Genomic DNA, 21,482 nt, shown 5'->3' on the forward strand with positions numbered 1-21,482 from the left:
AAGAGCAAGATCCACAGCTGCTGTAGTTCAGTGTAGCTCCATGTAAGTCAATGAAGTTACACGGATGTACAGCAGCTGAGGAGTTGGCCCATTAATTTTATTAGAGTTTCACAGTCTCAGTTTGAAACAAGTTAATGTTTTTTGGAGGGGGAGAGGCGGGTGGGGGTTGACAAGCCGAAAAGCAACCAGCAGAGGAGGAGACGTATGAAGAATAACAACAAGGGGCAAATTGCTGTTAGTCCCCTGTTCTAACAGGTGTGGCAATATGCTGTTAATAAATGCTGTTAATGATGAACCCTTGTACATTTCCATTGTGTGTCAGGTGTAATTCCATGGGCTCCCTTTTGTGTTTTCTAGTGACTACAGGTACGTGGCTGCTGCACTTGCAGTCATGAGGAATGTGACTCAGCAGATCAATGAGCGGAAACGGAGACTGGAGAACATTGACAAGATAGCTCAGTGGCAGGCCTCAGTCCTGGATTGGGAGGTACAGTATGCGTTGGGCAGTGATGGGCTCCAGTAGGTTCCAGCACAAGAGGCAGAGGTGAATTGATTCATATCAGGCTTGGGCTGCAACTAACACAGAGATGCCGTGTTTAGGTGCTAGTGGCTAGTAAATGAGCCTCAAGCCTTTTGTACAGGACAGGTATGTTTGGGAGTAAATTGCAGGACACTGGGTTAACCTGGGTTAAACAGAGGGGCAGAAGGATGCATTTCGTCTTTATGAGACTGTCTGCACAGCTGCTGGGAGGTGTTACTCCCAGCTCAGATAGATATACATGCACAAGCTCTGCTCAAGCTATTACCCTAAAAATAGCAGTGTGGCAGCAGTGATTCAGGCTAGCCGCTCCAATACAATCCTGTCCACCCCTTGGGTATGTAGTCAAGCAGCCAGCCCAAGCCACCACCCATGCTGCTGTGGCCATACTTCTATTTTTAAGTGTTATCTTGAGCAGAGTTAGTGCATATACATCCACCTGAGCTGGAAACTACACCTCCAGCTGCTCTGTAGACATACCTTATGAGAGAAGAGAGCCTGTTCACGCATATTTGAGGGAGGGGCCTAAATTGATTTAGTGAAGGAACCTTCATGGTTGCTCCAAAGGAAATCTAGGGCCTGGTTCTGATCTCATTTTTACTGGTGTAAATCTGGAATTACTCCACTCACATCAATGGAGTTACGCTGGTGTAAGTGCATCACCAGATCTTGCAGGTTACTGTGGTTTGCTACGTGCTCATCTGGGAGTTTTTGAATATCCTTTGTTTTTTCCCATTGTTTTATCATCAGAATCTCTGCTTGTAGTTTGTAGATGGGATTGTTGATCTAGGCCAAAGCTGAGCACTTTTGTAAATCGTACCCTATATGGAATCATTAAGACACAATTTTAGCAAGAGGACTCTCACATTGATACAACCAGACCTGGATTCTCTTCTCTCTTACACCAGTTTAGATTAGGAGAAATTCCTTTGAAATCAATGGAATTATGCTGGGATAAACTGCTGGAAGGGAGAGAACTCCATCCTTTAATAGTTTTTCCAGACAAAACCTAGGAGGATCGGGGGGAGAGAGGGAGAAATTTAGGGCCAACTGCTACACTCAGTTTCACTAGTGCCTCCCCATTGACTTTGCTGGGGTTGCGCTGGTGCAGATGAGGGCAGGATTAGGCCATAACTTGGTAGGTAAAGAGTATAAGTGGAAGTGATGCTATTATGGTTGGTTCTTAAGTTTTGACTAGCAGTTAAAGCAGAGAATGCAGATGATTTGCTTCATGGCTTTATTGATTGATTCATTGTTATTTATTTTTTAAAAAATCTCTAATATTGACATGCAGGCTTGTTATTGCATTTGAAGACTGTTATCAGGGGAGAGAGTACAAGGTCACTAGATGCGTCTTCAGCCGTAAATCCATTATATGTGATGAGTTAGTGACTCATGTATAAGAAATGCCAAGATCGTAATTGTAAATAAACCTAGATTAAGAACATATCAGTTTCAAGACACTTAATGTTCATGTGTGAATGGAAAGCCAAGGTGACCTGCACCTAGGAAGGATGGAATAACAGTTTCCATTCCACCACCATCACCGTGGCTGATAAATTCATTCTTACTTAGCCACAACCATCATCTCCGCAGCCCCCGCCCCAACAATTCATCGAAGTACTCTAATGGCAGATATGCCTGCCAGTCAAAGGAGATGGTGCTTTCTGAGAGGTAATTGCAGTCTTGTAGATAGGGCATTGGACAGTAAATCAGGAGACCTAAGTTCTATTGCTGGCTCTACCATTGACTTGCTGTTTGTGGAAGATCCAGGTTTGAATCCCTACTCTGCCTGGATTAAATCAGGGATTTATACTCTGGTCTCCCACCTTTCAGGGGAGCACCCTAATCACTGGGCTATACAGTCATTCTCATGCACTCTTTCCCAATGATTATTTAAGTAGTTCATATAAAGTGGAACAGCATCAACAGGAGAGAATGAGACCCACCTTAGAATACCCAATAGCGTAGTGGTTAGGGCACTTGCGGGGAGGGTAGAAGGGAGGCACTGCCACCATCTCCTCCTCCATTTTTCATGAGAAAGGGCTGACCTGGCTTAGGTGCCTAACTCCAAGAGAGGTTTCATAACTGAGAGTCATGGGTGGAGATAGGCACCTCACTCCAGTGTAGAGTTAAGCACCCAACTCCGCTTGAGCGGCAGGGATTAGGCCCCAAACCTCTCCTTGACATTTCCTACTGGCTAGCTTAGACAGCCCCCGACTCAGTGTGCTAGCTTCTGTGAGTCCCTTTTCTAGGGGCCTAATTCTTTCCGTGCACTGGTGGGAAGCCTGTCGCTTAACTCGGGGCTGTGAATGCTACGAGGCAGAAAGGCATTTAAAATATAAGCAGTACAGTGCTGATCGTTGCAATGCCTCAAGTCCCCCGTGTGAATCTAGATCTTAGTTACGTCAGTATTCATATATTCCTAGGACTCACAAAGGGGGGGTATATTGGGAATATAGGCATGCTGCTGATCCTAAAATAAGAAACATTCAGGGCCCAATTCACAGCTGATTTAAGTATATGCAGTTCAGTGGAAGTCAATGGAGTTGTGTCTGCATATGTCAGCAGTGAATTTAGCCCTCAGGATTCTCCAGCTGATCCAGTGTTGAAGGTTAACTTTAGAGTCAACATTTGAAAAATGTAAATGCCCCTTGGTTGAACGGGGCCTGATTTTTCATCAGATGGTTCACCCAAGCCCTACTTAGCCTTTCTCTTCAGCTTTAGCTCAGTGCTCCTACAACACTGCCTGGCGTGTGCTGTATGTGCAATGATAATGATTGAAATTGGGAAGGAATTCTGAGAAGATGGCTCTGCTTTGCTGATAACAGCTGATAGCCATGCTCTAGCGTCCAGCACATGATGTCCTAGAAACTGGTGTCAATGCGAGCTTTACCTGACTAAGTACTGTGGGGCCAGATTCCGATCTCGCCTATTGAAGGGTAAATCAGGAGCAATTCCCATCACTTTAATGAGGTTTAACTCCAGATATATGCTGGTATAGCTGACACGAATCTAGCCTTGATTGCGGACCTCTGGCTCTGACTATAACAGAATATCACCTGATTTCTGAATTCCAAAAATATGAATAAACCTAAAAAATGCTGTCCCTGCCTACGCTGAATTCTCTCGTGCTTTGTCCAGTTAAATTATTAATGACTAAGAATATTGGACTTCCACCACTTCCCTTGGGAGACTGATTCACAGTCCGATAGCTCAGCGGTTCTCAACCAGGGGTCCGCGAGCCCTTTCAGGGGGTCCGCCAGGCCCCCTGGCTGAAACCCGGTGCCCCGAGCCCCGGTGCTGAAGCCGGGAGCGGCGTGGGGCTGAAGGCCCCCACCTCACCCCCGAAGCCAAGAGCGGCGCGGGACTGATACCGGTGTGGCAGAGCAGTTTGTGCCACTACACTGGCAGCCCCCTCAACCCTCCGAAGCCAGGAGTGGTACAGGGTTGAAACCGGCAAACCTCCCCCCAGCCCCAAGCCATGAGCAGCAGGGGGCTGAAGCTGGGAGCCCCAGCACACACACCTCTCCCACTGAAGCTGGGAACCGCACTGGGAATGGCTCATACACAGCCCCTAGCTACTCCCCCAGCCCATACACGGCCCCTAGCGACCCCCTGCCTGCTACCCCCGTGCCCACACACAGCTCTTAGCTACCCCCTGCCCACACACAGCCCCTAGCTATCCCCTCCCTGCACCCTGAGCTACCCCCCTGCCCGCACACAGCCCTTAGCCACCCCCTTCCTGCACCCTGAGCTACCCCCCTGCCCACACACAGCCCCTAGCCGCTCCTTCCCTGCACCCTGAGCTACACCCCTCACTCCACACAGCCTCTAGCTACCCCCTCCCTGCACCCTGAGCTACACCCCTCACTCCACACAGCCTCTAGCTACCCCCTCCCTGCACCATGAGTGTTTTTTAAAACTTTTTGAACTGAGCTCCCCCCTTTGAGTTACATTTTTTGGTTGTGTCCCCCCCACAGCCCGGGCAGGCCAGGTGGCTCCTGAGTGAGGCAGGGGGGTGACTCTGGATCCTGCTGTGCAGAAATGGCTCGAGCCCCACCAGCCCTTTCCACCCCAAAATGGAAGTAAAACTATGCCTATTCCCAAGGGCCAGCCCCGGCCAGGAGCCCCGAGGTCCATTTCCCCCCCCCCCGCCCCACTGGGCCCTGGAGTTTTAATAGCATTTGAGTGGGGCCTCAGCAAGAAAAAGGTTGAGAACCCTTGCGATAGCTCTCAGAGTTATGAAATGTTTCCTGATGTTCGACTTACGTTTCCCTTTGCTCAGTGTCGTCCCTTTCCCTGTCGTTAAATACCCTCAGACCCAGCTGGTGACATTCCGAAGTGGGTAGGCAAAACTGACATGAAAAAGTTTCTTGGAGCCAGTTCACAGCAACCATCTGGCTCTGACTCGCAGCAGGCCAGGCAAGTCCCATCCTGAGCACCTGTCAGCTCCTTGGCCACCTCTTGTACTCACGCCCTTTTGTAATGTACTCCTGGAGTTCTGCGGCCAATGGGTAATGTAGTGAAGAGATCATTCTCACAAGGTTAGGACTAGTCCCATCCTTTACAGAGACTCAATTAAGGTAGTTTGGGGGAAGGCTACACCATTGGTTCAGATACTAGCCTGGGACACAGGAGGCATGTGTTCCCTTTCTTGCTCTGCCACAGACTTCCTGTGTGGCCTTGGGCATGTCAGTTAGTCTCCATATGCCGCATGAAAAGCATACATTACAATGAGGCTGGGCAGAACTTAATTTTTATTTTTTTTTATAATTTTGACTGATAACGATTTTTATTTTTAAACATTTTTTTCAGTTTTTACTGATTTAAATGTTCACAGGGGCCGGAAATTATGAGGAGGATCAGACAACAGGGACGATCAGACAACGATTATTTAATGACAGTACACACTGAGATTCAAAAAGTTAAAGCTTTCTAACGGCTAAAACACAAACTGTCAGCATCGCATGCCAAAATATACTAAGTCAATATCCTCACATCAAACACTAGTTCTCAAGCAGCATTTTTCTTACTTTGCCTATCTGTACGTTTAGATTATTATTAATGGAAATACCTTGTCATTGGTTCGTGTGTGTACGGTGACATTGACATTTACTAGCGCTTACTGGTAAAAAAAGAAAAATCTAATCCTTCCAAGCCTAATTACGACCGTGAGGGGCTCACATCCTACAGTAATGGGAAACAAATAGGTGCTAATATAGACCTGCACTGTTATATTCTGATATAAATGTATACTCTCAGAGTTTCTTTTAAATTTATCTCTGTAACCAGATTGAAACAAGATTTAATAGTGGTCCCAGTTTCACTGGTAACCACCAGAACACAGAGTTTTGGGCTTTCTCTGCTGCTTCTGTGGCAGCAGTTCAATAAAACTCTGTCCTCCCTTGTAACGTGGGCGCTTGTGAGAGGCAGTGTGGCAGACTCCACCTGGCCATTAGAATCCTCCACTGGTACAGGCTCCAGGAAAGACCTTAAGCCAGTGGCAGAATGCTTGGCACAAGAGGAAATCTAGCTCATTGGTCTAAAAGAAGCTTGAATTGTCATTGCCCATTCCATAAACAAAGGACTTCAGCCTCTATAGACACGGCTGCTACTCTGAGCCCAGTAGAATCCTAGACATTTGCACTGTGTATTTACTGGGTGTCAGTGTAGCAGTTTCCAAGAGGTTTACAGGAAGGAAAAAAAGAATAAGAAAAATATAACTGACAATTGCATCCTTTTACATGTTCTTCAGTTCTTGTTCCAGATGGATCCTCTAATGGAAGATTCATTGCCCTTAACTATGTAATATACAATAGTTGGCTTCAGCTTGATGCCGCATTATGGAACCCAAAGACCGGCATACAGAAATGATGCGTGCAACGAACGCACTGTTTTCAAACCTAGAACAGTTTGAGGAGAAAACCTCCTGGGAAAAATCAAATCTGGGACTGAAACAGGTTTTTTTTCCCCCTCAGCGACAGAAGGCATCAAAAGTGAGCCTGATGAAAAGGATGACATTTCGCTTGCTTTTCTTTTGCTGATCTTTCCACCGCCTAGAGCGCAAATCAGATTATCAGTCCCTAATTAGAGCACAGCAGTGTCAGTCAGAAAAGGCCCTGCTCACTGAAAGGCGATTCTCTGCCTGGCAGTAATAGCATGGACTTGTATCACGAGGTGGGCTGGGGACGGGGAGGGGATGAACGATTTTCAGAAGCTAAGCATCTTTCCCCAGCCTTTGGTAATGTTTACTCAGAGGTCCTCTTGGTCATGTGGGGGACAATGTCCTTCTGTCCACGCTAAAGCGTTCTTCCCTGGAATGCTGATATTCTCAACTCTTGTTTCTTCTTTGGTCATTATTTGAAGCCCTTCCACTCTCCCTCCCCTCGGCTTTCCTCCACTTCCTAGTTATGGAAAGCCATGCTCACCTATGGCATAGCTGGGAAGCTGATGACTGACAACTTTCATCAGTCACCCAGGCATAGACCCTCCCCTGCAGCCCTTGGAACTGGCCCTCTGGACCTTGTGTGTCACTTCTGTGATGCTTGCAGCCTACAGGGAGCATGAAGCACAGTCTCAGCCTTCAACTGGTCTATCCTACTGCACGCTAAGCGCTCAGGCCCTGCCCTTGACGGCTTGAAGGAGAAATGAGAATTTGGCTTCCTTTTTTCTACACTTAACTTGGAGCAGGACATATATCTCTCCATAGGCTGTGTATGGGACTTAGAGTGTGCACACACACACACACACACGCACACACACTCACACACCCATAGCTATAGGCTGTGTAGTTGTGGATCAGATCCAGGCTCTGTATTAGTCTTTGTGTAGCCATTACATTGCGGTTAATGTATAAAAGTCTCTGGTTGGTTCGGGGGAAGAGAAGAGATGCACTATCACAGTTGCTCGGCCACACATATTAGAAACTGAGTTTCACCCCAACAAGGGCCAAATTTTCAGAAAATTCAGTCAAAATTTGAATGCACGGTTGCCATGATAAAATACCTCTACTTGCCACCGGAATTGCCTATAATTACCACCATAAAACACACCAATGGAAGTTGCATACACAGCTGCCGAGATAAATTATGTGCATGCAGTTTTGTGCGCACAGGTCTACCAATGTGTCCCTGAGTGATTTCAGACTTCCTTCCCTTTGAGTCAATCGATTTGTTGGGCCAGATCCTCAGGTGCTGTGAATTGGGCTAGCTGCACTGAAGTCAGTGGAGTTATGCCAGTTCATAGCTGCTGAGGTTCTACCCTCATTGTCTTCAGCAGTTTTTCTCAGTCTATGAGGCTGGCTGCGTAGGAGAGGTAGGCTCATGGCTGCTTACGGAAAAGGAGAAGAAAGTGAATATTCTTTTTGGGCTTTGCTTAGGACTAAAGGAAACCACGTACCAGCATTGACTGTTCAGTGCTGAATACTAAATGGTCACAAGAGAGTTCCTCCCTGGTGGAGGTGAGCTGGCTGCCTCCATCCACATGACTAGACTACACAGTCCCTTAGCCTCAGCATCCCACCTTAATTCTGTTAGGAGAGGCCCACGTACCTTTAGGGTATGTCTACAAAGCAACTGGGAGCAGGCTTCTCAACATGGGTAGACAGACACATGCTAGCTCGAGTAGAGCTAGCGTGTTAAAAATAGCAGTGTGGCAAGACACCTGAGTACAAACCCACCCATTTCCCTGGCCATGCACTCGGGTGGCTAGTCCGAGCCGCTGCCTGTGACACCATAGCCACACTGATATTTTTAGCACGCTAGGTCAAGCACGCTCCCAGCTGTTGTGTAGACATACCCTTGCTGTGCTTACAGGAGGAATGCTAGGAGGGCCATGCTGGGAAAGCACGCCTCACTTTGTGCTGCTGCTTGTGCGATGAACACCGGTCAGTTGTGTATTAATTAAGCTAAAGCTAGCTGCAATGCATCTTCCCTAACAAACACAACCTTGGAATGCATCTATTTATAGCCCATATACTGTTTAAATTGTTTTCCCAGCATACCCAATGTAATAAAAACCCTATAATTTTAGATCTCATTTTTACATCCCTTGCAGGGACTACACACTTTGGATTCAGTTAATCAAGCAGTTTATCAGTGTTTGCAGAGTCCTCTCTGAGTCCTCAGGCTTTGGATGCTACCACTGGAGTCAACCAGTCTCACAAAGCCTGCTTTCTATTTTTAGCAAGCAACCTCTTCCTTGCAATGAAAAATTATTATCGAAAGGGTTGTATGAATCCACCCTCGTTGCATAACTGGATGTATCCTAAGCAAGGGCAGTGATTTCTGGAGCCCCCAGGCTTTTGAGAGGTTCCTTGTTCAAGGTTCCTTCTGCTATTTGTAGAGCCTCAGCAACATGTGTACAACCCATGGCCTCTATAAGCAGCAGGCTCTGACCAACAGGCAAAGCAGCCTAATTCCTAACTCTTATTTGGAACTCATTTGGGGTGCCAGAAGACATACAAGCAGCTCTACTCCCTGGTCTGTGCAAGGGTGCAGGGCTCAGCTAGCTCTGATGAGATGCACAGAGACCATGGTGATGAGCGCAAGATAGACAGAAAAATACCTCACTAAAGCTGCACCGGAGTTTATGTTGCCGTTGCTGCAGCCGTGGGAACTGAACACTCTGTGACAATGCATTAGTTATGACTCAGTGAATTTTCCCTTGTCCCTGGACCCAAACATTCATTTAGAATAAATGGGCGATCTTAACTACGGATTGGCCTGAACTGGGCCTCAAGGCTAACCTCCCCCCACAAAGAAACTGTGGGGGAGGGTTCAATTTTGGTTCTACCTGCACATGCAAATCCAGAAGGGGGCCCATTTGGATGTGACTGACATGGCACGAGAACAGCTATTCCCACAAGATTTCCACCATGAAGCCTTACTAGCTGTTCATCATCATCTATCCCTAAACTGAGCCCTGGTCCAGCCTCAGATCCAGCACCTAATCTGGATCCAGATCCAAACAACTGTCTACTCGCATTTTAACTCTTGTTTCTCAGTCCTGCCCCTGCCTTGTAGCCAGAGCCCTTCTGAGTCTGCCTGTGAAGCTTGAGAAAGGGGTGCATCTAGAGCTCACAGAATAGGACAGATACACAGTGCAGGTGGTGGAGAATTCACCTCTTTCAATAAATAGATTTTAATTAACTCAAACACCTCTCCCCCCAAAAAACCCCAAACCTCAGCCCAATTAGCAGAGGGTGAATGGATTTGTTCTCTCTGAGAGTGGGAGAGGAGCTGTGTTTTCAAGACCATCTGCTCATGAGTCCTTTAAGAAAAAATGTTGGAGAGGAAAACAAGCTTTAACCTGAGGGGGAGAAAAGAAGGGGGAAGGCATTCTGGCAGCCTGCAACGGGGGGCTTTGACAGCATGTGGGGATGGACGCTGCCACCCTGAACAAGGGTGGTCCTGACAGCTTGGGCTGGGGGCTCTAATCCCCTGCAATGGGGGAGTGGTTAACAATCTGTAAGGAAAGGCTTTGACAGGAGGCAGGGAACTGACAGTCTGTTTTGGTTTACTCTGATGCCCAGCCCTGCATGGGGGGCTTGAGATGAGGAGATCTGCTGAGAGCCTGAAGGGAGAGAAGTCTGACAGGGAAATTGCTCCAGTGGCCGGTGGGTGGAGGGGCTCTTATATGCTGCCCAATGGGAAGGAGGGAATAGCCTTGATGGCCTGAACGGGACAGCTCTGATAAGTTAAAGAGTGGGTGGTTCCCCTCACAGCCCTGCCTGAAGGTAGCCCTTCAGAACCTGCATTATTGGCTTCTTCTGACAGCCTCTATAGCTGAGAATCTGACCACCTGTGGGAGAGGGGGACTCAGTCAGCATGGAAGGGAGACTGTGTTGTGAAAGGGGGCTCTGGCAGTTTGTGATGGGAAGCAGGGACACTGGAAGGCTGTGAGGGGAGCCTGTGGGTGATGCAGGGAGCTCTGGAAGCTTGTGAAGGCCAGTGAGGATACTCCCAGCCTGTGAGAGGCATTGGTGGAGGTGGGGGCTTTGGCATCCTGGGAAGGGAGCCTATGGTGTAAGAGGGGACACTGTGGGGGAAGTAGGGTTTGTCAACCTGAGTGGGGGATTGTTCTGACCGTGCTGCTGTCTCTTCTTTCACTTTCAATCTGAATCAATCAATAGAAACAAAATCTCTGCATTTTTCTCTTTCTTTCCCCCAAATCAGTTTTTTTAAATTTTCACCTCTAGTTTTCTGGTTAAAAAATAAACAGTGGTGCTTTGATGTATCTAGTGGTAGGAGAATCCCCCCGAATCAATGCTTCTCTCCACTCCACCCCACATGCCTGCATACATCCAGCTTGGCAAACGGGCTCACTCTGCCTTGTTCTCTGTGCCCCCTAGGGAGATGACATCTTGGATCGGAGCTCCGAGTTGATCTACACCGGGGAGATGTCCTGGATTTATCAGCCTTATGGACGGAACCAGCAGCGTGTTTTCTTCCTCTTTGATCACCAGATGGTTCTCTGCAAAAAGGTAATGAAACCCACATGAAATCAGGGCTCTTCAGTGCACAGTGAGGATGAGGCATTCAGTGCCGAGCATCTTTCGAATGAAGCCATCCCAAATATATTCCAGGGCTGGAAGACAGCAACTCACACAAAGAGGGAAATGATGGATACTGTAGCAGGGAGGCGGGAATAGAGCTGAAATTTAGACCGGGTAAAGTTTATTTTTCCAGGCTAGTTACAATGAGGGGAGACTGCAAGAAACAGGGTTTCCGGCTGTCTCAAGATTTCTTGGGTTGTCCCAGTTTTATTAGGTGGAGCCTGCAGGAATTTTCACCAGTCATAAAACCAGACATCAGAGCCATGAAACATAATGATGTTATGACATTGCATCAGAGCTTGAAGATATTTTGGCAGGACGTGATGATGTTGGGTGCGGAGGTCAGAGGGAAGGATCTGGCCAAGAAAAAGCCCAAAAGGTGGGACTGGAGATGAAGCCGAGTGGGAATGGTTGTCCCAGGGAGGGAGCAATGGAAGCAGGAAGTAATGTGGGGGGAGGAAAGTAAGTGAGGATGAGTGTACCACTGAAGGGGAAACAGTAGAAAGCAGGACTGGTGAGCATTACAGTGAGGAATGGATAGAGGGGCACAGGAAAGTTACAGTGAGGCGAATAGGTGGAGGGGACAGAGGGCAAGGTCAAATTGAGGGGAATGGACGGGAGGTGTCAGTGGGGAGGGTCATGGTGAGGAATGGATGGAGTCACAGGGGAAAGTTACAGTAAGGAGAATAGATGGAAGTGCTGGAGAAGGTCACAGTGAGGGAAATGGACAGAGGGAACAGGGGAAGGTCTTGGTGAGGGGAATGGCTGCTGTTCTCCCTGTGGAGCAAACATTTCTATTATGAAGCATTTCCCATATGAGACCTATACATATGCGCATGAGATGTTTGTCAATTTCCAAGAGAAGCGTAAAAGCTCTGGCTGTATGCTTCAGTTGGTCCCCTAGGATCTGTGGCAGGCACTGTACACCCATGTGGTCAAAACTGAAAATTGCTGTAAAATGAGCAAAAAAATCGACACCACTGGATGGCTCGACACCCTGAGTGGAGAAGCAAAATGTTGGTTTTTCACACAAAGGATCGTGAGGAATGGAAAACAATGACTCAAACCCTGCTGAGCAGTCTCCTCAGCTTGAGGCCTGTCTCTCCATTTTAGACCCAGATTTCCCTCATCCCACCCAGATCTGGCCAGCCTCCACTTCTGTTCTTGTGCATTCTAGACACCAGAAACACTAAGTCCTGGAGCAGAGGTTATAACATGCTGAGAGGTTTTTATGCTAGCAGCAAATCCCACCTCCATTTGTCAGCTGAGTGCCTTGCTCATTTTCTCATGTGTCCCTTATTTTGGCTCTTTGCCCCATGTCCACTTTTGGGCACTGGTTGCAGTGTATGATCTGGAATCAGATGATCCCAGCATTTCTGTATGACCTGTGAAACCTGGCACTTGAGTGTCTCGATTACAGTGGTCATTCCAGCCTCTAGAGGTAACACCAAGCAAAGATCTGGGCTGTGCAAGGCCGGCATTGCCTGTCATCTCTCATACAGTGGTATGTAGTCTAAGCCTAAGCTTCATGAAACCACCAGCACAAGCTACTTGGTGGCTTATCAGGCACACATCTGACTGGAGGCTCATCATTAAGGTAGGGAAGGGTGGTCAAGCATGCCAATCGTGTAACCTTTTAGTATCAGCGCTGACATATGTACCAGTGGCTGGCAACCACTGCAGTAAACAATGCTGTCATAATGCAAGCCCCCTGCCTATCAGCCTGTGATGTTGTTTTAGTCTCATTAACATAATCTTGAGTCATTATTCTGACAAAAGACTAAGGAAAGCATCAGGATCTGAAGTGACACAGCTCATAAATCCTGGATATTTCTGTCTTCTGAGAGATCTGGATTCATCGACATTTGTGCTGTCGATACAAATGCAGGGGGAGTCCCTTGGATCAACTGCAAGCGTGAATGAGAATAACCCACACAGCCCTGCCTACTCAGTCTGTGTTCTTGTCAGGTCTTGTATGTGAAGTGAGGGTTGAGCATGGTCAGTATATGGATCGGAGCCCTCCAAGGAATACCCAGGTACTGAGGAAATGCTGTGGATGGCTCTTGAGTCACTATGGAACCACTGCTCCAGCATTGCGCTAGGGGAGCTGTGGCCTGGATAATTCAGGAGGGTGGTGCTTTTGAGTTACGGCTGACTGAATTTCTGCTTTCTGAAGATTTTTTTTTCTTTCTGCCTCATTGCCTTTCCTTTTACACTCTTCCTGGCACTGTGAAACGAACTCTTGCGGTCAGAGAACAGTCAAGCTGAGACCGAGCGTATAAGTAGTTTGATTTGAACTTTAATCCTTTGCTCCTAAACTTCCACCGTGACTCTGAATTTCTAACTTCTTAAAGCAAAATTCAGTTTTGTTTGCATCAGGCATGCTCATGCAAGGTAATGAGCACCTCCTGAAAGATGCCAAATGTCCTCAAGTCCCATTGGAATCAGACACAGGCCTTCAGTGAGGTCACTGGGAGCTGAGGGCGCTCAGTGGCAAGAAGGATCGAGTCTCTTAAGTTCACACAGTAGCACCTTCTCCTCTTATTCACTCATTCTGGCACTTCCTTTCACTCATATATATCAGTTCCTCCACTCAGTAGGGTTTGCAGGATACCGCATTCCATGCATGTCTTCACAGGAGAATCGAACAAGACCCCTAATCATTTTGAGGTCTATCCTGGCCCATCAGGTGGGTCTTAGCCCATTTCCTGGAGGAAAAGAATTCATATCGGAAAATGCACAAGCACTAGTGGTACTAGTTGGCACTCTGGTAAGGCACAGAGGTTAAGAGTTGAAGGTAGTGTCCCTGGTGACTAAACTAACCGCTCATCTCGTGAAGCCATCCCTCTAGATCAGGATGGCTGCACCAGCTTACAGGCCCTTTCTGTGTCTGCAGTACCTGCCTCTGTCTGTGCATTATCAATTGTGCTTATGATGTTAATCTTGTACCTTTGCCAGCACGAAAATCCAGTTTTTATTTTTTTTAAACTGTATGTTTTTAAGCACGTCCTTCCATCTTTATAGCAGTGTCCTTGAGTATTATTTTAAAAAGATTGTCTGAATAAGGGATTGACACTAGCATTATTCCACAGTTTGGGTTCACAAATGCTGTAGACTTAAACTGGAGTGTTATACAGCATGTGTTCTCATGACACTGGGGCCAGGCTCTCTTGCTGGGGATTACAAGAGGCAGCCAATTAGCCGATTAGGATTCAGAAAGGTTCAGACAAGTGCAATATTGCCTATCCCATGCACTGAAAAATCGTGAGTCGAGCCTCAAAAAATCATCATGTTGGCTTAAAAATCAGGAGATTTAAAAATATAATAAGATTGATGGGGGGTTTCTTTGCCTTCTGGTTTTGGAACCTTTAGGGTGCGCTCAGGTCAAGTTTGCAGGCTTTTCTCCCCAACGGTAGCGGGTGAAACTCACTTCTTTTTTTTTAAATGGAAGCTGAGGGTCTCTCGTGGTCATGTGACTTCAGGCGCCAGGGCGTTAAGGGAAACACTAATTATCACAAGACTTGGGATCACAGTGGGAGAGTTGGCAACATTGTCTTGCTCTCTCCTCAGCTGCAATGCAGTTTTTCCCAGGTGGCTTCTCCACAGCACTGCCTCATGCTGTGCTGCTTCTTCCTGGAGTGCGCGTCTCGTCTTTGGTCCCCCTTATCAATCCGTTTGGGTCAGTGCATTTTGTACCTCCAGCAAAAAAGGGTTCTATCCTTTCCCCAGCCTCCGCCAACCTGCACTGTAGCTTCACTTTACCTTGCCCACTGCTCTCTCAAGATAGTGCCAGTGAACATGACAAGTATTCACGCTGCCATGCAGGAATTCTGCCCCTGAACTACCCGCAGGTAGACTGAGTTGGATGGAGGATGTGACTCTCTCTCAGTGACTGACTTCCATGTTACTGCATTAAGCAAACCAGTCTCTGTGCTAAACCACTTTCTCAGTTTAGCACCAAAGTCTTTTTTGTCTCTCCCATGTTCTCCCAGCTCCTTTTAATTCTTCTTGGGAAGCAACTGGGACACAATCACGTTTTCTTCTGCTTCCTTCTTTATCTGTCACATTTCTGTGAAAGTCTCCTACAGCCCAGCTCATTCCCTTCTATCCTCCCCCCTGCTTTCCTCTCAGTTCATGTCAGCTCCTGGAAAACACTGGCACCCACAGCTGTACACACATTATGCGTGGTGTGCACCATTGACAAGGTTGTCAATTGGGGGTAGGGCTGCCTGGGGGAGGGGGTTCAAAAGGTTCATGCAGGGTCACAGCGCCACTCACTGACATTTTAGTTTCTTAATTGCATGTTGTGTCGTGAACTGTAAGATTCAAAAGTGTTTGCTTAGATGCCCTGCTAAATGAAAGTGAGAGTGGTTCAGTTGTATATAACACGAAAAATTTTGGAGGGTGCCTGCTGAGTATACCTCAGTTCCTTTTCCAGCTCACACAATTTCTAAGGGGTCAGCAACCCCTTACACCTGAGGTACTACTTTCTGCATACATCATACGGGCTTTTACATTTTTCAGTACTGTAGCGGGAAAGCGAGACATGGGCTAGTGGCCTGAGCAGGGGACTGGGATTCAGGATATCTCCAATCCTAATCCCAGCACTGACAGATTCCTTTGTTTTAACCTCAGCATTGATTTCTTCGGTCAATAAAATGTCACAGGCATAGTGTCAGGATTAATCAGTAGAGCACTTTGAAAAGTATGATGTATTATCGGCTGTAGGGTCTTATAGGGGTAACTTAGCCTTTGTAATGCCATGGAATTCATGTGCTGGAGAAGATTCCATCTAATCTACTTTTATCCAGATTCTTCATAGCTGACTTACATGTAGAGGGTTATTCGTTTTATGAGATCTAGTCTATCAAGGTGTCTTGCCCCAGAATTACTGTATTTCAAAATGCTGCTTCTGCCAGGCAGCTTACTGCAGGCTACATCTACATTTGGGCTGAGGGGTGTGGCTCCACTTCGCGAAGACATACTCATGCTAGTTCTCATCGAGCTGTGGTCGCACAGGTGAGCGGTGGCACAGGCTCCATTGAGTTCTGGAGGGTTTGTACTAGGTGCAACTAGCCCATGCCGCCTCTCACGGCTGCTCATGCTCCTGCATGAGTTGGGTTCAGTTCTTTGCAAGACAAGGAAACTTTGGTCTATTCGGTTAACTTCAGGCTGTTCCAACAGACCTTTAGTTGGATGGGAATGGAGAGGCCATCTTCTCATGGTTGTTTCTCCAAAGTGCTAGCCACAGAATCGTGGAGGCAGAAGAAAGAGATAATATGTGAGCAAAAGGGTTATTGTCTCCTCTTGTTCTCTGAACTGGAACGTGGTTGTAGAGTGTGTGGTTAACCACGACATGGGTTTTGCAGAAGAAACTGTGGGTTGGTTTCTGTAATGTGAAAATCCTAGTAGGAGGGGAAGAAGGGAATCAACTGTGTGGGAGGCAAGCACTGGCCCCTGCTCCATTTATCATCTGTCTATAACCAGGGAAGAATAATACATATTCCAGTAGAGTAACCTTAATTACCAAGAGATGAAGTCGATCCTAACTGATGTTAGAGTTAAAAGATTGCCTTAAAGGCATAGAGGCTCTTTTTCTCCCTTTCCTGAAGTTGAGAGAGTTTGACACAGAGAAACTTTAAATTTACAAATCACATCACTTAACATCTGGCATTCTGACACAGAGGATTAATTATGATCTTAGCTTGTTATGTCTTGGGGTACTCAAGGGGCATATGGTGTAATAGACGGTGGATCTGCAATGTTTCTCCTCTGACTCACAACCCTGGTTTCCCCAAAGGGTGCAGAAGCACACTGGCATCAGATTAGAAGTGACAGTAGAACAGACAAAGGGTTAAAAATGTTTAGGTATTGAATTAGGCATTCCTTTTGTCAGTGGTGCAGCTGCTGTAGATGGGGCTTCCTGTTCAGCACCTCCTGACAGAGCGGAAAAGATCAGTGGCTGCGTGAAACACATTTGGATTTCACTTGCACTTTTAATGTATCTGTTGTAATCAAGAGGCAAGGTAAATTCCAGGTTGTCTTTTCCCTGAGCTCCGGGAGCAAAGAATGTTTCGTGAGAGGCAGAATGAGAGCAGCTTAATAGCAGTAGCAGGCCATTCTGCCAGCAAGGGCTGTACTATCTGAAGTATTATTGTTTTACTTACTGTCTGTAATGCCTCTGAAGGACAAGGTTCCATGCAGTGAGATTAAAGAGACAATCCCATGCCCTTGGATTTTATATTTTAGACGGTCCAATTCCTCTATAGCCCTTTTCAAAAACACACGGGTGACACCTTGCTCCAAGCTGCATCCCAACCAAAACAAAATCCTCGCTCTCACTTCAATCCAATGGGGTCTTGCTGTTTTCTCCTAGAATCTGACTTGCAAAGACAGTGAAAGGCTGAGAAAACTACAAGTCCATTTTTGTTATTGTAGGTGGTTTTCCAGTCACATGGAGCATAGTTATAGTTTTCCATCCCCTTCTCCCCATCACTGGGGCACTTGATGAAACCCCCTGTGCTGCCGGCCACTCCTGATTCCAGCTTACAGAGTGGGCGTGAGGGTCAGCCCGTATTTCACCACTTTCAAATGGCAGTACCACAGAGACTTGGCGATCGTATATTGCACTTGCAGTCAAGGCATTTTAGGTTGTGGCCCTGTCAGATGCCATAGGTTAAACCATGGTCAAGCCTAATCTGCCCTTGTAGAAGACACCACCAAGGAAAACCCAGGAGACTGAGGAAGGTGATTCAGCACAGAGTACTCCTCCCAGTGCCCTGGCTTGATGTCTAACATCAGGCTTTTGAGAGGTATCAGTTCAACTGATATTATTTATTACTTACCTAGCATGCAACAGGGGGAAGGGCTCTTCTGTCAACCCACTGTCTTACCCGGGGCTAGAACCCTGCATAAAGCTGCTGAAGTTCTGCTAATTCACTGTGGCAGGTGCTGCTTATTAGTGGGTTTGGCCCTCTAGAGCGGTAGCTAGGACAGATGATGTCCTGGGGAGCAAGATCACTAGGGCCAGCCAAGCTCAAGGAGGAAGCTTATGCTGAGGCTTATATTGTGTTAGTTATCAATAAAGCCAAAATCCAGAAAGGGGCTGAGTTTGGGTGCTGCCTCAGGCCCTGTGTGCTCTGTTGTGGCCGGGGATGGGTCTTAGTCTGTTCATATAAAATAGAGGTGTACAAATTGCCTACTGCCAAATTCATCCATGGTGTAATTACCACGGGCCTCTGCTCTGAGGAGCAGAAAGTTGAGCCCGCATGCTGCAGTGTTCTCTCACCGTTACCATTTGAAAACCCTGAGAACAAATTGAAGGAGTCAGAAAAACAAGTTGCCGTAGCCGAAGAAGGGTTTCCTATCTCTTCCTGTTGCTAATTTGTTAGAAACAAAATCATCCTTGCCTCACTGCTTTGGATACAATGTGACTGGGCTTTAGGTGGAATGAGACATCAAAATGCCACTGATGTTCCACAAAATATACTGAGCAAAAAAACATTTCCACATAAATGCTTTCAGCTCCTCTCTCTCCTCCCCTCTCGCCCCATGCTTCATGAAACTGGCAAGAGTGAATCAAGTGTCTCTTTCAAAACTCACTAGACAGGCACGACTGAATAATTTGGCAGGAATCTGGCGACCTCCCAACACAGCTGTCCTTGTGAGGGAAGGGATTACATAAACTTGTGTCTCATGGATTTGGGTTCCTCTCTCTTCACATATCAGCCACTGAGGATACACGTAACAAACACTTCCCCTCTTCATAGAGATTCTCTGGCAGTAGCCGAGTGCTTTAAGCTGTGTCCAGGGAGTTCATGCTACATTTTATTGCTTCTAATATGATCCAGCTCTCCCTGATGCATTCTAAGGCCCTGAGTTCCGATACACTCGTTGTGGTTCAGTCTAAACTGAGATAGCCCAAAGACAGTGTAGCAGCAAAGTGCACAGTCACTGACGTCGTTGTGTCCTCTTATTTCTTTGACTTGATATGTGAGCGAAGCCGGTACCTGACCTAGAGCTAAGAGGAGAAATGGGATGTTTCACCCAAAAAAGGTTTGGGAGTCATAAGAGCTACAACAAAGTCAGTGCCTGAAGAACCATCCCAGGAATGATAATTACACTGATCTGAGTCCATGACTTGCCAGCTTGGGCCACATTAACCCTTGGTGTAACTCCATTGACTTCAGTAAAGTTACAGAAGGGGATGAATTTGGCCCCTCCAGTGTTGGACCAGGGCCAGGTTAAATCCTGCTGGACTAATTTCTAAGTCTGATGTTACACTGTCCAGATTCTGTGCTAGAAACAAATGTTAGCGGCTCGTGAGCTATCCGGTATTAAAACGCTCTGTATGGGCCTGCAATGCCCCTAGCTTGATAGAAAACAAAACTGTTTCAAAATAGACATTTATACAGCAGCTTTCATTCAAAATGAGCCCAAAGCAGTTTACCAGCATACAGCACCACTGAAATGCAGCCAGCTCTGGAGCGGATAGTAGCATACGCACACAATACACTGCACAGTGGAGGAATGGGAAATTTTGGCCTGTCTCTCTGTCTAAGTTCTTATATGATACCCATCACCATGATACCTGAGCATATTCCAACAGGAGAAATTATACTCTATATACATTGTATATATAATTAGTCATGTCCCTTCCCTCCAGTCAGCAGGAACTAGATTTATTTTTTGACATCTTTAGGCCAAACATTTTCAAAAGGGTTCATTAATTTTTAGGTAACCAGTCTGATAGAACAAAAGTTCACTGTTCTGACATATCAGCTCCCAAATCTCCAGTGTAAGGCAGAGTTAACCGTGGGTGCTCACCACCTCTGAAAATCATGCCCAAGGCATCTCAAGTTAAATGAGCAAGATGCTTTTGAAAATGTTGTCCTTATATCCCTGAAAAGCAGACCAGATCTCATTCTTTTAGAGGGTCACACTCAGGTAGTTTAGGTCTCAAACTTCGGTAATGGGGATTTTTTTTTTTTAACTTACAAAACTGAATAATACTGAAAAAAATAAAATACCGTAAGACCTATTATAAAACAGTGTAGTGTGCCACACCCCCATTTCTTACAGCAGACTGTGAGAGTGGGGAGAAGGAAGGGCAGAAAAAGGGGCAGCAAGGTGGGAAAATGAGGACAGAGTTGAGGAATAAGTTGAAAAAAATGATTTCCCCCATCCACCCGGTTTGACCACTGTCCAAAACAACTAGAAATCACCAGAGATGGGCCTGAACCACAATGGTGGTTTGGTTCCAAAACCCAGATCTGCCTTTCCCCAAGTTTGCATTTATATCTGTGGTTTGTTATAGGCCTATAGTATAATCATGTGCTAATTTGAGAACGCTGCCTGACATCTGAAGATGACTGAGCTTTCAGTTATGTAACGTTTTCCCTTTCAAGTGTCTCCTTAAAACGCAGCTCTCCCATGATGCCTACCAAACACTCGACAGTGGCCAGGCAAATGATGTGCTCTGATTGCAGCTTTTTACACTAATCATACTCATCTCACTTGTGCCTCATGTTTCGTTCTGTCTGCTTGTTGTATCCACCTGTGTCTTATATTTAGATGATTAGCTCTTCAGGGTAGGCTTTGTCTTTTCATTATATGTGTGCACAGTGCCTCACACAATGGGGCCTGCATCGCCGATTAGCTTGTAGGTCCTACAAATAATTAATACTAATAATAAAGAGTTCCAAGCAGAAAGTTCACCATTCATAATTGCAGCAAAAGAACAGCGTGACATTTTGCAGATGATTTGTGCTGAGCAGGGAATGTGGGGAGCAGGTGAAAGATTCCCCAGATCCCTTGAACATTTCTTGAAAGAAAAATTAAAACCTCTGAGCTAGCGTTTGCATCTCTCCTTCAATTCTCCCTTTCTCCCAAACTTGCTAAGCAGTTCTTCAGATGCCCTTGGAGTGCAGATCAAAGCATCACATTGTATCATGTGGAAGATGAGTGATTGGAGCTCTTGGGTGACTTCTTTGAATAGGAAACGGGGAAAATAACCACCAATGAAAAAACAATATCCACAGATAAGAGTCAGTTCACAGGTTCTGAGTGGGTATTGAAAAATGTTTGCATTCAACATCACCTAGCACATGTGCATACCAGAACTCCCAGCACCCATTCAGGATAGTGCATGCTCACACACCAACACTAACACCCACACCCAGCTTTTCTTACTGACATTTCAGAGTGGAAATAAACAACCACCACTTCTGGAATGCTTTATTCACAGTACCCGCTGTATCACAGTTTTACGTCCAGCACCACTGAGCCCATATTTTCTTACTCGTTTGCTGAAGGGGTGGCAGAGGAAATAAATTGTCCTTAAAAGTGTTTTCTTCCAGCCAGACTTTTAAAGTTCAATGTTAATCA

General features: G+C 46.4%; 1 protein-coding gene across 13 annotated transcripts in view; it reads left to right on the forward strand.

Annotated features, from left to right (window-relative positions):
- Positions 1–21,482, forward strand: part of ARHGEF9 (Cdc42 guanine nucleotide exchange factor 9) — a 302,987-nt gene that overhangs the window by 258,883 nt on the left and 22,622 nt on the right. For all 13 annotated transcript variants that reach the window (XM_007060176.4, XM_027822604.3, XM_037908835.2 and 10 more), the window contains 2 exons: positions 358–487; positions 10,893–11,024. In XM_007060176.4, coding sequence (XP_007060238.3) covers positions 358–487; positions 10,893–11,024 — 262 coding nt within the window. The remainder of the gene's footprint in view (positions 1–357; positions 488–10,892; positions 11,025–21,482) is intronic.

This window comes from Chelonia mydas, chromosome 9, assembly GCF_015237465.2.
Source record: "Chelonia mydas isolate rCheMyd1 chromosome 9, rCheMyd1.pri.v2, whole genome shotgun sequence".
Lineage (NCBI taxonomy): Eukaryota > Metazoa > Chordata > Testudines > Cheloniidae > Chelonia > Chelonia mydas.